The sequence below is a fragment of the Heptranchias perlo genome, chromosome 1 (assembly GCF_035084215.1).
Source record: "Heptranchias perlo isolate sHepPer1 chromosome 1, sHepPer1.hap1, whole genome shotgun sequence".
Taxonomy (NCBI): Eukaryota; Metazoa; Chordata; class Chondrichthyes; order Hexanchiformes; family Hexanchidae; genus Heptranchias; species Heptranchias perlo.
Genome location: NC_090325.1, coordinates 60,099,015 through 60,116,484, shown reverse-complemented (window position 1 = coordinate 60,116,484; position 17,470 = coordinate 60,099,015). Strand labels below are relative to the sequence as shown.

The window sequence follows — 17,470 nt, the reverse complement described above, 5'->3', positions numbered from 1 at the left end:
TTCAAAGAATGCAGACTTAAATGTATATGCACAACTGGTTTAGCCATTCATTGCTAGATCTGGCTGAACCACATAAAACACTATCGGGCCCAGCTCTTCTCTGCCATAACTGCTCACTATTCCAGGATCATCCTGGAATGCAAAGAGAACACCTGGCTTATTTTGTCCACTACCAACCACCTCCTTAAATCCCTCTTCCCAGCCACCTCTACCCTCACCAACAACAAGTGAGAGGAGCTCATGTTTTTTGTCACTAAGATTGAGACCATCCATTCAGCTGCCTCTACAACATCCTTCTCTTCCCCTTGCCCACCTAGCCAAGCTTCCCCCAAGATTCCTCCATACCCTAGCCCTGAATTTTCATCCTTCTCTAGTTTCTCTTCTATCTCCCCTCATGCCCTCTCCAAGCTCATCTTGTCCATGAGACCCCACCTCCTGCTCCATTAACGCTATTGCTACCAAACTGCTAAACACCCAACTTCCCTTCCTGGCCACCACCATGCTAGCTGATATTATAAATGGTTCTCTCCCCTTAAGTACTGTCTCGCTGCCTTTCAAACCGTCATCATCACACCCATTCTCAAAAAAACCACCCCTGACTCCACTGCCCTTGCAAACTACTGCCCAATCTCCAACGTCCCATTCCTCTCCTCTGGAGTTCCCCAAGGATCTATGCTTGGTCTCTTCCTATTTCCCGTCTACATGCAGCCCCTCGACAACATAATTCAAAGACATGATGCGAGGTTCCATATGTACATTTACGGCACCCAGCTACATTTCACCAGCAACTCTCTTGACCCCTCCACTGCCTTCATGATGTCAGTCTGCTTGTCCAACATCCATTCCTGGATGAGCTGCAATTTCCTCCAATTAATCCTTCGTGAAGGCCAAAACCATTGTCTTCAGTCCCCGCCATAAACTCTGTTCCAACACCACCGATTCCATCCTCCTTCCTGGCCACTGGCTCAGGACAAACCAGAATGTTCACAACCTCGGCGTCCTATTTGCACCCTGAGCTGAGCTGAGCTTCTGACCCTGTATCTGCTCCATCACAAAGACTGGCTACTTCCATCTCTGTAACATAGACCGTATCCACCTTTGCCTCAGCCTGTTTACTGCTGAAATCCTCAACTACGGTTTTGTTACCTCTAGACTCTCGAGGGCAATTAGGGATGGGCAATAAATGCTGGCCTCGCCAGCGACGCCCACATCCCGTGAACGAATAAAAAAAAAGACTCGACTATTCCAATGGTCTCCTGGCCGGCTGCTCATCTTTCACCCTCCATAAACTTGAACTCATCCAAAACTCTGCATGCCATATCTTAACCTGTTCACCCATCACCCCTGTGCTCGATGACCGACATTGGCTCTCAGTCCACCAAAACCTTGAATTTAAAATTCTCATTCTCACTGGAACATAGGAACAGGAGTAGGCCATTTAGTCCCTCGAGCCTATTCCACCATTCAATGAGATCATGGCTGATCTGTGATCTAATTCCATACACCCACCGTAGCCCCGTATCCCTTAATACCTTTGGTTAACAAAAATCTATCAACCCCAGATTTAAAATTTACAATTGATCAACTATTGTTTGAGGAAGAGAGTTCCAAACTTCTACCACCCTTTGCATGTAGGACTGTTTCCAAACTTCACTCCTGAAAGTCCTGGCTCTAATTTTTAGGTCATATCCTCTAGATTCGTGGAGGGTTTTGTCATGTTCAAAACCCTCCATGATTTTGCCCTTCCTTATCTCTGTAACCTCCTCAAGCCCTACAACCCTCCAGGTACTCTGCGTTCCGTCAACTCTGGGTTCTTGTACATCCCCCACCCTCTTTGCCCCACCATTGGTGGTTGTGCCTTCAGCCGTCTGTCCCTTAGCTCTAGAATTCCCTCCCTTAGCCTCTCTGCCTCTCTGCTAGTTCCTCCTTCTGTAAGATGCCCCTTAATACCTACCTCTTTGACCAAGCATTTAGTCACCCCTCTACTTTCTCCTTCTTTGTGCTATATAAATGCAAGTTGTTGGTGTACAGTTACCTTAGCCTTCCGCCTGTTACCAGCAAACTTTTTCCCCAGTTGGAACCAAATACAAGAGCATTGGTTCAGTGCTGCTTGGATCTGTGATTTTAATGAAGGGTGGCCTTCAGCCCCAAATAGGGCCATCTTCCTATGGTGCACTTCTTGCAGCAAGACCTCAAACCCTTCACCACACTGTTATCGACATACCTTTAACATAGCACTGTGAAAACTTAGTCCACGTTCCTGGCATCACCACAATGGTGAGTTGTGCCCCTTTAAGAGCTGCTACCTTACCGGATTTTCCATTCCTCAGCCAAGTGTGCTACAGACCAAACCTTCTGGCCAATCTTTTCATGTACTGGTAGCCTATTCAAATCATTGGGCTGTCATTGAAAATTCGGTATGGTCTGTCTTCTGAGCTGTTAGTGCAGGCAAGCATGTGCCATAGGCTACCTCAACCATATTTTGTCAATATCAGGAAATTGGAGCTTAAGTTCCTTCCCCTACATTCCTTCAAAAAAAAATGTTGTTAATATCTCTAGAATTCTTAACCTCTCCCCCCAATAGATATTGATTTAATATTTCTTAAAGCATCCAATTGACTATGTAATCATTACTGAGGATTAAACATCCCAAAACAGAAAATTAGAATATTTATAAATAGTTCTCTACTTAGACTATTACCAAAAAAATCAATTGTATAAGTTGATTTCAAGATCTCAAAATATAAGAGTGACTTTTACAACAGTGTAATCTAAAACCTATGAGGTTTTTGAAAGTACAGTACAATAATGTGAGGTATGTATACTTGTAGTATGCAAGTAACAAACTGCTAACAACACATCTGTGCTGTGAGATCACCTGGAGAAGACAGTCTTACAGCAAAATGACTTTGAGCCAGTTGCAGTATAACTCAGGGGGTATTGAAATGTTGAACTTTTCAGCAGTTTGTTGAATTACTTTACAATTTAACGTGATCATTTTTAATATTAAAAAGACGTAATACATTAGCTTGCATCAAATGTTCCTGTTGGACTAACAGGTCGATGAGCAGAACTTTGCATATGTGTTTATGTATGCAAATACAAAGCTGTGCAGTATCTGGGAAAAGATTAAAGACTTGCATTTATATAGCAGCCCTTATTCTGAGATTGTATGTGGGTACCAAGTGGAATTGAATCCTTAGAAAGTGTCTTTTATTTAATTTTAATCATAAAGTTATACACATTTCTCTCAGATGCATTCCAAAGTGTTATTCACCAAATGAGTTACTTTTGTTACGTAAGTAAACAGAGCAGTCATTTTGTACAAAGCATCATCTTACAAACAGTATTGAGACGAATGGCCAGCTGGTTTGTTTTTTGGTGTTGGTTGAAGGACTTGAGGAGAATTCCCTGCTCTTCTTCAAGTGGTGCCATAGGATCTTCAACCTGAACAAGCAGGCTGGTCCTTAGTCTAATGTTCCATCCAGAGGACAGCATCTCCAACAATGCAGCATGCTCTCTGCACTTCACTGAATGTATCAGCCTACATTAAGCATTCAAGTCCTAGAATGAAAACTTCTGACTCGTGAGAATTTCTATCAATGGAGCCAAGCTGATTAGACACTAGTGCAAATATATATTATCTTCTGGCTCACTAATGGAGCCTGGAGGGTTAAATCTGTCACTGGAGATGGGATTCTTTCCACTTTTCTACTAATAAACCTGAAAAGCAATGCCCCAATGGGTAGGATGGATGAACAAGGGAAATGTACTAATTGGAAGCTGCATGTTTTAGCTAGCTAAAATCCATCAGTCGGGGAACCCTAACCTTCACTCAGCCAACAGGTACCTAAGTTCTTTGGACTTAGGTAAATGGGATGTGTCCATATGGGAGAGAGTATGCATGCTATATTGGGCAAATAGATATTATACATGCATAGATTTCTGAGTAACTTGGGTTAGAGACTCTTAAATATGGCAATGGGTTTCCATACATGGCTGACACCAGGGTTGAAATCCAACAAACAATTCATGGAGCATCTCCAAAGTACACAGCTACAAACAAATGGACCATACCTAACATCCTCCCTTCATCAACCCAAGCAAACTGTTCCTGGCTTCCCTTCCAAAGTACACAACATTAACCAAATGATCTGTGTCTGGCACCTTCTCTAAACTATATAATAGCAACCAAGTGAACATTATTTGGCAGCCTACAAACTACACACAACCATTCAAATGAACTGATTCTGGAGTCCTCTCCAAACTATACGCAATCAATATCCTTAATCCAAATCAAATGAATTTTTAAGAAAATATGTGGATTATGCATTCCCATGATGCACAAATAAATGACCCACTAAAGCAAAGCTTTGCATTTGAACTGCACTATAACATTCTAAAATGTGACTTATACACCAGACTTTGCACCTCCTAAATAGATTAGAAAATGTTAACCTTATGATTTTTTTAAAAAGATAAAACCATAATAATAACAATAACCCTTCGGGGAGCAAATGTATTAATTTACAAACTCAGTTTTCGAGTGGTCACTAGTTATGGTGCAAGTATTAGTTTAAAGCCACCACTTTCTGTGAAAAGACAAGGTAAAGTGCAGCTCAGTTAAAAAAGAAACTTTCATGAAGTAGTTTAGGATTGTAATTCTATGTGCTTATGGCAAGAATCAGTGAGAAATGACCTCTACAGCACACAGAAAAAAGATTCTGATTATGTATAAAAGATCAAAGCACACAAATATAGAATGCTGCCGAATTTGAAATGATTGCTACCTGCAATTTAGGAGAAATTGCTTTATTAACATATCGATTGCTGAGGAAGCGATATTTTAACTTAATCTTTGTCTCTTTCTTCGGCTAGCTCAAATATTGTTGTTATAAGGAAAAGGTTATGATGCATGCCAGCAAGTAACAGACCATTAAACATTTTCTAAATGGAGAGGCTGAAATTACTTGCTACATTAGGAAGTTAATAAAAGTGCAAAGTCCACTTTTTTGGAATGATATGAAATTATGGAAGAGATTAAAAACATAAATATGACTGCCGACAGATTAAATAAGCAAAATTGTTTCTCCAAAGTAGAAACCAATCCATGTGTTACCTAATCAAACTATATTCTGTTCATTCATTCTGTGTTTTGTTTAAATTAGATTTTTAAAAGAAAATCTCGGACAAAACTGAACAATAACCATCCCAGCCTTACACCGAGTGATGAGGCATCTAATCGCAGGCGTCTCTCATATTGTACATTTGGGCTAGGTAGTTAGAGGGAGCTGTGGCGGCGTGCGTTGAGGTAAAGAACGGTTGGAAGAGGCAGGCAGACATCTGCAGCAGGCATGATGCGAAAATCAGCTTGTCAGCATTTTAACCAGAAAGTAAGTTATACACAGGAGGATGTCTGAGCAAACGTGGTCACCTGAAATGAAAAATCATGTAACCGAGCACGCATTCGTCTTCATTTTGGTCAGATATTTTTATTTAATAAAGTAATTTCTGAATGTAATAACACTAATTATATTTTACTCTTCGTTTTGCGCTGTCTCAGAGCACAAGTTGGAACAGTATCAGAAGGGTTGGATGTAACAGTGGGGCTCGGGAGCAATAATAGGCTCTTTAGACAAAGTCTGTCATTGTTTAGTGCAAATCACAGCCTTGCTTTGTCTACTTACCCTAACTTAGCTGTGGGGCACTTCCCGATATCCTATCTGGTTTCTAAAGGAGTTAACAGTATAGTCAAGTAATCCCTTTGAAATAAAGGGGCATTATTGTGAACATCATAAAACCTGAACTCTCCCTTCTTTTAGAATCGATATAAAGACTCGCCGATTTTTTTGCAATCCCTCAACTGCAGAATTCCGTGTGATTTTCATTTTAACGTCGCTTATTGCAATAATCTTCCTTCATTTCTGTTCAAAGTGCATTTCGGTTGATACTGCGAAAGTTCATCCTGTCACAATATAGAAGTAAACGTGTAACTTAATTATAAATAAAATGATTGCACTCATTAAGAACTTGATAGTAATAATTATGACTATAAGCATTTATTTTGTTGAACATTGAAAAATAGGTCATATTAGAATTTTTGAAAATTGTATATTTATGGCAACATGTGGAATGACCCTTTAAATGTCTAATAATAGATAGACCTTTCGGAGGATAAGGTGCTGGAAAGTTGTAGAATATTCCCTCATAGGTCAGTTTCCCTCGTGGCGACTATATATTTTGATATAGTTTGTGAGAAAGCAAATCGTTGATTCCAAAATGCGTTGGCACCAAACACTTTTAAGAAACTGTTCTTCTTTAGCCTGCATTTGTCAGTATTGTGGGAAACTGTAGATTCTGTGCATAACACTCATTTCGCCTCTCATGAACTACGAAGATTCACATCCCATTTTTATTGACTAACTCCATTTGCTGAAATGGTAACTATCAGAATGATTTCAATAACTGCATTATACTGGATTGTGGTGTGGATGCAGTGTATATTTACTCACTAAAGACTGCAAACACCGCTGACCACAGCGAACCTAAAAGGGGAACAATTTCTGAATTCCGGCAACTACACAAGATGTGGGACGCGTCGATGTACGACCCTTGAGCAGGCCAAGAACTCAGTGGGAACAAGTTACACTATATTGCATTACATACGCGTGTTTAGATCTTATATATGTGCATGTGAGTATATATCTATATGGACAGGTAGATAAACAGCGTTAGTAAATATGGATTATAATTACACTCACTGCTCCATGAAAATATGTTCTCAGTGTTTCACCCAAAGTTTTAATACTTTAATTTATAAATAGGAAAACCTAGATGCAATCGGAAGCTATTACAAAGCAAATCCGCCACTTTAATCGGCGTCCTAGGCTTTGAGAAAATGATTGGGAGTAGACAATACGTTGTCAGAAAGAAAAACACGTTTACGGAACATTTCCTGTTCCTTTATTTTCACAGTGAAAATATTTGGAATTTATTCGAAGGGGAAATATTCATCTATTAGCAGAATTGCTGCCATCCCATTTCTTTCAGCACCTGCCTCAATGCACTGCTGTTTCACTGAAAACATTATATCTAAATCTACTTGTACAGGGAAAGCATCTTCACTGAACAACACGAGCATGCATCTACTAAAATAAATTGCTTACATGTTCCTCGAATTCATAGCATGGAATTACTTTCGGGTGTTGTATTTTTGAAGTGTGCAAAAAGATTTCCTCAGTGTTGGATCCTTGATACAGTTGGGCAAGTTCCCAGACGGTGTGTAAGAATTCAGGTGCGTAAAGTATCAGATCTGAAGGTCGCTGTTTGATCTTGACATCAAACCAGATCAAGTAACTCAAATTGACAACTAGTAGTTAAAGTATCTTAAAAAAGGCAACCGTGAGTTATTTGTAAGGGCATTCATAAGACTACAGCTAAAAATAAAGATCGTCAAGATTACAGCAATCACCATATCCCGAATGCTATTTATGTTTATTCCACAGCTCGCGATTAGCTGTGTCGAAATAAATGACCCAATTTGGTGACTAACACGTTTGTCAAAATTATACTTCGATTTAACAACATCAAATGAAGCAACCTGAAATCCTATTCAATCAGGCGAGTGGGCTGACCTGGAATATAAATACTATCTTATAGGGGGAAAGTTATCTTGTTTTTTGTTTCGGAAAACAGAAGAGTCCTGTGTAGCTTTCATTACGAAGGAGTCATAGGCGAGTGACACACAGTGGTGTAGTTTGATATGATTCAAAGTGTCACATTGCATATTCACAAACAACTGAAAAAAAGAATTCCCAAGCATATTTCATCAAAATGGCATTTCTTAAATAATTGGTGACTCAATGATTAATTGACAGAATATGATAAATAACATGACACTTTGTAGCAGGCTAACCTGCCAGTAAATCCAACGCTTGCTTTTCCATTATATAATTATAGCAGTGGTGTTGTCACGGTGCCATGCCAAACACTTTGCCAGAAATGTAAACAGACAATAATGTAGCCACATCATCCCATCACTGATCATGTTTCTGCTACAAACTATATAACAAAAATGTTATCTTTTTCACAAAGTAATACATCCTTAGGTCAATTTAATGATAATACCATCACCCCACAGAACCAGAATCACTGGTCGTGTACTAGACCATGCAAAGACTGTGACTTAACCATTTTTCAAAAATGTATTTGTCCAGGAGATGTGGATGGTACTGTAAAGCTGCATTTATTTCCCACCCCAAATTGCCCTTTGAAGGGGTGGTGGGCCTTTTCCTTTAACCGCTGCAATCCTTATGCTGATGGTGCTCCTTCGATGGTGTTAGGTAGGGAACTCAAGATTTTGACCCAGGACGATGAAGGAATGGCGGAATATGTCCAAGACAAGATGGTGTGTGACTTGGAGGTCATATTGCTTTTGTCCTTCTGGGTGGTACAGGTTGTTGGGCTGAGAACTGCTGTTGAAGTAAACTTAGTGAGCTGCTACAGCGCACTTTGTAGATATAGCCCCTACCACTTAAACTGTTCACGTTTAAATTGGGCAATCGTTTAAATTGGTCAAAAAGCGCTAACCATTTCCATTTCTGTTATTGTCAATTATAAAGTTGCAGTTTACAGTGTATTTTGGGCAGAAACAGGTGTTCATTCAGTAGTTCGTACCTCATTAAGGTCCAATTACTGTGTCTATTTCATCACCTCTAATTGGGGTCGGGTTACATCTTGAACTACTCAGCACTGACAGCAGTAACAAAGTACATAGCAAAGTACAAAGTAGACGGCAGATTATCTTTCATCTCCACTATAGTACGACCGCCACCTCCTACCCTTAAAACTGTACTTCACGTATAATCATTTATATTTCTGCTTTCCAACTACACCTAATAAAGGAATATTCTAAAATATCCAAAATCATTATATACTTTTACAAAGGAATAGCTAAATCTTTTTTAATACATAGCTGTAGACATTTTAGCATTAAATCTATTTAATTGATATTCCAGTTCTTTCTTCTGAACGTCATGAATGTTGCAAATGGAGGGGATAGTCCAATGCGTATAGCACCAATGCACCCGCTATTTGCGGTGGGGACATTAATGTATACTTCAGCAACAGTGCGACAGTGATGGAGAGGATGCTTATTGAGTCCAGTGGCAGGGGAGCTTTTCAAATGGACGGCTCACTGCTGGATACTGTCAAGCTTCTTAAATGTTGTTGCAGAGCACCCTTCCAGGCACTTAGTGAGTACTGTAGTCCATCAAATTACTGAATTGAGTCTTGTAGATGATGGAGAGGCTTTAAGGAGTCAGGAGGTGAGCCACTCATCACAGAGTATCTGCTCTCTGCCCTACTCTTGTAGTCACAGTGTTGATATGGCTGATTCACTTGTCATGAATAATGATGCCCAGGATGTTGATTAGTGGAGGACCTGGTGATGGTGGTGCATTTGAAGGTCATGGGAGGTGGCTGGATTTATTTTGTTAGAGATAGTTAATGCCGAGCACTTATGTGGCACCTATGCTCCTTCCATTTATCAGCCCAAGCCTGAGTGCTGGAGCAGCATTAGAACTGAGCACCCCCCCATACAATCGTATGGGGCCTGAGCCAGTCAGGATCCCTGAGCAGATCTAGTGATAAGAAAAGAAAGAATGTAGGGGCTCCAAACCGAACCTTTGCATGGGGCCCCCGGAAGGCTAACGCCATCCCTGACTGGGTGTTGTCCAAGTCCTGCTATAGGCTGGCATGGGCTGCTTTATTATTAGAGGAGTTGTGAATGGAGCTGAACTCTATACAATCATCAGCAGACAGCCCCACTCCTGACCCTTATGATGGAGGGAAGGTTGTTCATACAGCAGCAGAAGATGGTTGTGCTGAGGAAGTTTCCCTGAGGAGCTCCTTCAGTGATGTCTTGGGGCTGTGATGACTGGCCTATGACAACCACGATCTTTTTCGTTTGTATCAGGTATGATTCAAGCCACTGAAAGGTTTTTCTCCTTGACTCCAATTGACCTCGGTTTTCCTAGAGCTTCTTGGCCATTATCAGTTGAATGCTGATTTGGTGTCAAGGGCAGCTACACTCACCTCTCCTCTGTCATTCAGCTTTTGTGTCCATGTCTGTGTCAAGGTTGTGATGAGGTCTGGAACTGAATGATTCTGGTGGAACCTGGTTGAGCATTGGCAAGCAAGTGATTGGTGAGTACATGTCATTTGATGACACTATTGATGATTCCTTCCAGCACTTTCCTGATGATTGGGAAGAGGGTGACAGGGTGGTAATTTGCTAGGTTACATTTGTCCTTTGTTTTTGTGGATAGAACATACCTGGGCAATTTGACATATTGTTTGGTGGATGCCAATGTCAAAGCTGGACTAGAATAGCTTGGCTGACAAGAAATGGAGTGGCTGTTTCTGCAAAGGAACATAGCAACATGGGGACAGGGGTAGGCCATTCAGCCCCTTGAGCCTATTCTATCATTTAATTATATCATGGTAGATGATATAATTAATTTCAGCAGAGCAGGCTCGAGAGGCCAAATGGCCTGCTCCTGCTTTTAATTCATATGGTTGATCTGTTCCTCAACTCCATTTACCCACCTTCAATTCATATCCTTGATACCCTAACCCAACAAAAATCTATCAATCTCAGTCTTAAAAATTTCAATTGACTCAGCATCCACAAATTTTTGGTGGAGAGAGCTCTAGGTTTCCACTAGCCTTTGCAAGTAAACATGCTTCCTGATTTCACCCCAAAATGGCTTAGCTCTAATTTTAAGATTCTATGCCCTCTTGTTCTGGGTTTCCCCCATTGCAGGAAATAATTTCTCTGTATCTACGCTATCAAATCCCTTTATCATTTTACATACCTCGATTAGACACACTTCAACCTTCTGAATCCAAGGGAATACAAGCCAAATGTATGCAGTCTGTCACCATAATTTAATCCTTTAAACCCTGGTATAATTCTGGTGAATCAGCGCTGTATCTCTTCCAAGGCCAATATATCCTGCCTGAGGTTTGGTGCCCAAAACTGAATGTAGTTATCCAGATAGAGTCTGACCAACTAAAACATCACTTCCTCACTTTTGAATTCAAACCCCCTTGAGATAGGCTAACATTCCATTAGTCTTTTTGATTACTTTTTGCACCCATGCACTAGCTTGAAGTGATTTGTGCATATGGACACCTAAATCCTTTTGCTCCTCCACAACTCCCAGTCTCTCACCATTGAGAAAATATTATGATTTATCTTTTTCAGATCCAAAGTGGATGATCTCACACTTCCCCACATTGAACTCTATCTGTCATAGTTTTGCCCACTCACATAGTCTGTCTATATCCCTTTGTAGCTTCCTGCTCTCATCCATACAATTTGCTGTGCTTCCTAAGTTAATGTAATTTGCAAACTTGGACATACAACTCTCTATTCCTTCATCCATGTCATTAATACATATGGTCAAAAGCAGTATTCAGTACAGATCCCTGGGGAAAACCGTTTGTCACATCCTGCCAATCAGAGAACGTTCCCTTTATCCCTGCTCTGTCTCTTACCTCCCTACCAATGTCACAAGGTTACTTCCAATATTGTGCGCTCTCATTTTTGCTAATAATCTCTTGTGCCCTGGTACAGTTTCTTCTGTGTTTTCAATGATCACCAGAGTCAAATTCATGAAATATCAATCCTTCATTCAGTTCTCTCCAGCCGCACCTTGTTGTTGTACCACTTAATGTACTACAAGCCTTGCTAGTGATTAACCTTCCATTTTACATATTGTGTTCCACCGATGACATCCCTCCGTTCCTTCTTTATATAACCCTAGCTGCCCCTTTTTCTGATTTTATTATTGTGTTCCCATTGTACCTGATACCCTTTCCCCCCGCATGAATCCTTTCTAGATTGCTGACCATTTGGAATCCCATATATCTCATAAGCCTCATTCTGTCCCGTGATCTATGTGCTATTTTGTCATATTTAAGGGTACAGTTATGCTGTCATTTTCAAATTGATGTAAAGCGATTTCAGATGCATATCAATACAAAAAGTGGTCTGACTACTGAGTCCGCTAGGCAAGCAGCATGATACCTTCTCCAGTAGGTACTTAACATTAGTTTTAGTTTGCACCGGATCCAGTATGAATCTAGCTTAGTGACAAGTCGCATTTTAAAAGTGACTAGTCAGTCCTCTGGACCATCAGTCCTATGCAATCTTATTTTTTCAATGCCTTTAATGTTAGAGGGCCGAGGATGCTGGCCATTCTCTCCAAACATTAGCTTGGGCGTCAAAACGCACACAGGCTGACCTGATGGGGACACCGAGAAACTGCCCCAAGAGACGGCTCTTCTCTACTCTACTTCGGCTCCATGTTTGGCAATTGAAGAATCGAGGACAGAATGCTGATACAGGCTGATCTTAGTGCGATTTACAGCGGTAGATTTCCAGTCTGCCATCTGTACATCGCACGTCACAGAGTCCAGTTACTGCAGTATAACTGCAGCCTAGCAATGGATTTCCCTACTGCTGGAAAGCCTCTTCACTCTCCTGTTATTGCAGTACAGCCCGTTTTGCTAATGACAGTGCAGTTGAGATTAACCTTCTTTATGAGTTCTTCTGGTGGCACCATGGGGTCACAAGGTGATGTGCCATTCCGTTAGATTCTATCATATGATGGTGGGCCGCCTTCTTACAATGACATTCTGAGATGGCTTTCGCCTTGTCCCATTAGTCACCATGGGTGAAAGAATTGTTCGGGTTGTTACATGCATTGAAGAAGAATGAATTTAGGGTTTTTTTCCACACGTATTGACGAAAGCACTTCTCCCCTCACATTGGAAATCTCTTCAGCATGTCTGAAGTTATAGAAACTAATATCCCCCAGAAAGTACATTTTAATAATTTATCGGGGAGCAAGTTTAATGGGGAAATGTCTATTCTGTCCTCGAAATGGCATTCTGTCCTCGATTCTTCAACTGCCAAACGTGGAGCCGAAGTAGAGAAGAGCCGTCTCTTGGGGCAGTTTCGCGGTGCCCCCATGATATTACTTTAAAAAATATATATTTCTATTCCCAATCACAGCGTTGAGATGGGGGAGGCCAGTGGAAATACAATCTCAGCCCTTGCAGGCGAATAACTGAGATATTAGAGAGTTGCTGAATGACAGCAATATACTCATAAATCATGCTGTGGGTATAAACTGATTAAAAGCTAAAATATGTTATGGCTACAGTTTGTATCTCTGAATGTTTCTATGTTGCCTGGTCCTGAAAGACGTGGGCCACACACTTCTATCATGGAACAGAAGACCACCAGCTGTTGATGATTACTACTCTTGCATCTCCATCTTATACTTTACTTTTAACTGTGACAGAATATAAAAGGGAGCTTAAAGTCATAAATTAATTATAGAAATTATCTTTTTCCTCACAGTTATTTTGATCCAAGCTGAGATAGGTTTTTTGATTTTTGTTAGGTAAGGGATATGGGGTTGAGGTGCAAATCAGCCATGATCCAATTGAATGGTGGAGTAGGCTCGAGGGGCTGAATGGCCTACCCCTGTTTCTAGTGTTCCTATCATTGACCCAGCATTTACTGTATTACTTTAAGTCCCCCTTCAAAGGTATGGGTAATGTGTAAAAAAAATCCTACTAAAGTATTTCAATTTTGATATTTCCAGCGCAGTTGTCTTTATTGGGCCGAGTTCCCTTCCTAAAATGTTACAATGTCAAGTCGGGTGAAGCAGTCGAATATTACGATGGTGTTGGTGGAGAACGCTGTCCCTTTAAGCGGAAAGGTGCCGACTCAAAGTCACGTTGACTGCATGTTGAGTGGCAAAGTCACGTTCTTGGAGATTCGACCGGTCCGTGTCACATCTTGACAGGGGTCTGGATTGATATTTGGACGGCGGTGCAGACAGGCTGCGGTGTGCAGGGAGAGGGGGGGGGGGGGGGAAGAAAGTGGGTGAGAAAGGAGGCAGGCAGGCAGGCAAGCAAGCGGATTAACAGCTCCCCCCCCTCCCCTCCTCTCCACCTTCAGCATATCAAAGGAGGATGGGGAAGCAAGATGACAGGGGGAAGAATCAGAGCATCAGGATGAATGTTCTGCCAGGAGGGGGAGCCGCAGAAACCGGATCCAACCACAACAAAGTCGAAGAGTCTTGCAGCAGCAGGGAAGCCGATCCGACCAAGGACACCACCAAATGTAACACGAACGGAGATTACAGATCGCGAGGCAGTCTGCACTCACCTCCGAGTGCCCATCACTGCCACCAGCGAGGAGACCAGCCTCCCGACATGGAAGGGAACCCCAAGCAGACCTACACCATGGAGCAGCAACCGGACGGCAATGTGGTGCCGGGGAGGAAAAGGATTGAGACCGGGGACGAGCCCGACCGGAGCGGGCAGCAGAGCGGCAAGGAACAGAATTCGGTCGGCTTTAAGGTCGAAGGAGGAGGAGGGGGGGACGATGCGATGCTCGGCCAGGACGGCGATGAATACCCGCGGTACAGCTCCATGCAGAGCCACTTCACCGCCCTGCTTCAGCCCGGGGTCAACAAGTTTTCTCTGCGGATGTTCGGCAGCCAAAGGGCGGTGGAGAAAGAGCAGCAAAGGGTCAAAACGGCCGGATATTGGATTATACACCCGTACAGCGATTTTCGGTAAGTTTCCATTTAGCATCAAAATAACCGGACCTAACCCGGTTATAATCCTTTAAAAGAAGAATATTCCCCCGATAAGATCGTTTCTGAAAAGATGAACTTTCCAGCTGCTATAGGTCATCCTGTCATTGCTGCTTCGAGCATTGACAGAATGTCGATTTTATTCAGCAGCAAAGTTGCCCCGAATTTAGCTCCTTCAGCAGCTTTGGTTCAGATCATTTCTGTAAAAGAAAGTCACCTTTTTTTTGCAGGCTGAACAGGTTATATTGGTTAATCCAGAATGTTAATCGATCCCAGCCCTTGCATTGGATTTGATCTGAATTCTACAGAAACCTAGAGTGGTGGACTTTTGTGCAAGTATTTTTTTATTATTGTCGAATAATTGGCCCGATCACAGAATAAAATGATTGAAATGTGCAGATGATGCGTTTTTTTTTGTCTGTCATTGAAACATGTTTTTTTTAAAGTAACATTTTCAGGAAAATGAACAGTTTAAGCGACAAGTTCAAACTCAGCCATAGTTACAACAGCAAGCTGTGCACTGAGGGACTGCCCTCAAATTCACCTCTTTTATTGCTGAAACTCGTTATTTTCTACCGTTGACCTGTTTCATAAATGCCATGCTTGGCTTGTTTAGTTATTTGACGGAATCTGAGGTTACTTCATAGAATCTATTCACTGAAATAGCCCTTTCATATTAAAGGAACGGGAGGGGGGTCCAAGGTTCGGATCTTGCCGCACAGTCTACGGCCCGCTCTCTCAGTCTGTAACTATCCAAGGTAGCTGAAAACAAATACCATCAACAGTCCGGGACAATCAGAAAACATGTGAAAAATTCCGCCGCATGTCCTTTAACATTCCACATCAAGGTGGAATAGCAAACTTCGATTGATCCTTCTATCAAAATATAATTTAATAACCATTAAAAGCAATCGTTGCGGCCAATAAGCGAGTCAAGGTGAAGTCGGCCAGGAGTTGCTGGAAGTGGGGTTGGATAATTTGCATCCGAGATCTGATCGTAGCCTTAAAAGCAATTCGGGTCTTGAACCTGCCAAATGCACAACTGTATAAATAGCTGGCTACCCGTGAGGGCGAGTGCAACTCTATTGACCATTACTGGTGACTTCGGAAAACATTTTTTTCTCCCCATAACTGGCAGAGTGTTGTCATTAATATTGTTATGGGTAATTTAGAAAAAAAATAATATTGTCCAGATAGGAGTACACAAAAGTACAAATACAAACTGTTAGAGGTCACCGTGTTTCTGATTGAGAAAACGTGTGGTGAATGCATCTCAGATCCCTCTCCTTCAGAGCCAGCCGGAGAATCTGTTGGAATAAAGCGGCACGATGTAGATATCAGTCGACTGTTTGAGACTTGTGAGTTGCTCTTTATGTCTTAGGATTGAATGGGGCCGTCTCTCGGTGCAAGATATGCTTTTGCGTATTCACGTCCATTCACTGGTGTTCAGTCCCAATGCTCAGACTTGCGCCAAGATTTGCGATGCGGTGGTGCGAGGTTTCGTTGCCCACCTAGGCCAGTAACGGCAAAAGTGAGGCTTCACCCCGAGAGGCGATCTTGTATCATTTTAACATTGCGCCGGTAGTGTTGTGTAATGACAGTGCAAGCTTTGTTCACATTCTTCTAAAAACGTGTGTGTTTTTAAAAAAATAAATCTAAACCAACGCTGCACGACCATTCTGCTTACTGAAATGAACACAAGTGTTGGGGCAGCTCGCCCCAATCGGCCGGCTATTTCCCTGGCAGTCGGAGGCCGGTAACTGAATTGCATTCTCGATTTCCAATGTGCACACAAGGGGCTCAGTCAGCCTCGAATCCACAGGGATAACACATGGGAAGGATCATCTTGTCTCCATGCTGCTCAGATGCTGGGTTACTGCAGTTATTTGCCCCCACTGCCCTTTTTAGAAAATACAACCTGGTAGTCTGTCTTTAGAGATCATGATGTGGAAATGCCGGTGATGGATTTGGGTGGACAAATGTAAGGAGTCTTACAACACCAGGTCATAATCCAACAGCTTTATTTGAAATCACAAGCTTTCGGAGGCTTCCTCCTTCCTCACTCACCTGCCGAAGGAGGAAGCCTCCGAAAGCTTGTAGATTTCAAATAAAAATTGTTGGACTATAACTTGGTGTTGTAAAATTGTTTACAATTGTCAACCCCAGTCCATCCGCACCGGCATCTCCACATCAGGACTATAACCTGGTGTTGTAAGACTCCTTACATTTAGAGATCATGGGGGTAGAGGTTCTGCTTTGGGCACTATCGGTAATTGGGCGCAAATTACATAGAGTTACATGAGCCTACAGTACAGAAACAGGCAATTCGGTCCAACAGGTCTATGCTGGCGTTTATGCTCCACAGGAGTCTCCTTCCCTACTTCATCTAACCCTATCAGCATACCCTTCTATTCCTTTCTCCCTCATGTGCTTCCCCTTAAATGAATCTATGCTATTTGCCTCAACTATTCCTTGTGGTAGTGTGTTCCACATTCTTATAACTGAGTAAAGAAATTTCTCCTGAATTCCCTATTGGATTTATTAGTGACTATCTTATATTGATGACCTCTGGTTTTGGACTCCCCCACAAGTGGAAATATTTTCTCTACATCTACCCTATCAAACCCTTTCATTATCTTAAAGACCTCAATCAGGTCACCCTTCAGCCTTCTCTTTTCTAGTGAAAAGAGCTCCAGCCTGTTTAGTCTTTCCAAATAAGTATACCCTCTCAGTTCGGGTATCCTCCCTGTGAATCTTTTTTGCACCTTCTCCAATGCTTCTACATC

General features: G+C 41.8%; 1 protein-coding gene across 1 annotated transcript in view; it reads left to right on the top strand.

Annotated features, from left to right (window-relative positions):
- The first annotated feature begins 14,475 nt into the window (after nt 1–14,475).
- The window catches only part of LOC137328900 (potassium/sodium hyperpolarization-activated cyclic nucleotide-gated channel 1-like), a 218,280-nt gene continuing 215,285 nt past the window's right edge, over nt 14,476–17,470 (top strand). The window contains exon 1 of the mRNA XM_067994379.1: nt 14,476–14,663. Within this exon, the coding sequence (XP_067850480.1) occupies nt 14,476–14,663 (188 nt within the window). The remainder of the gene's footprint in view (nt 14,664–17,470) is intronic.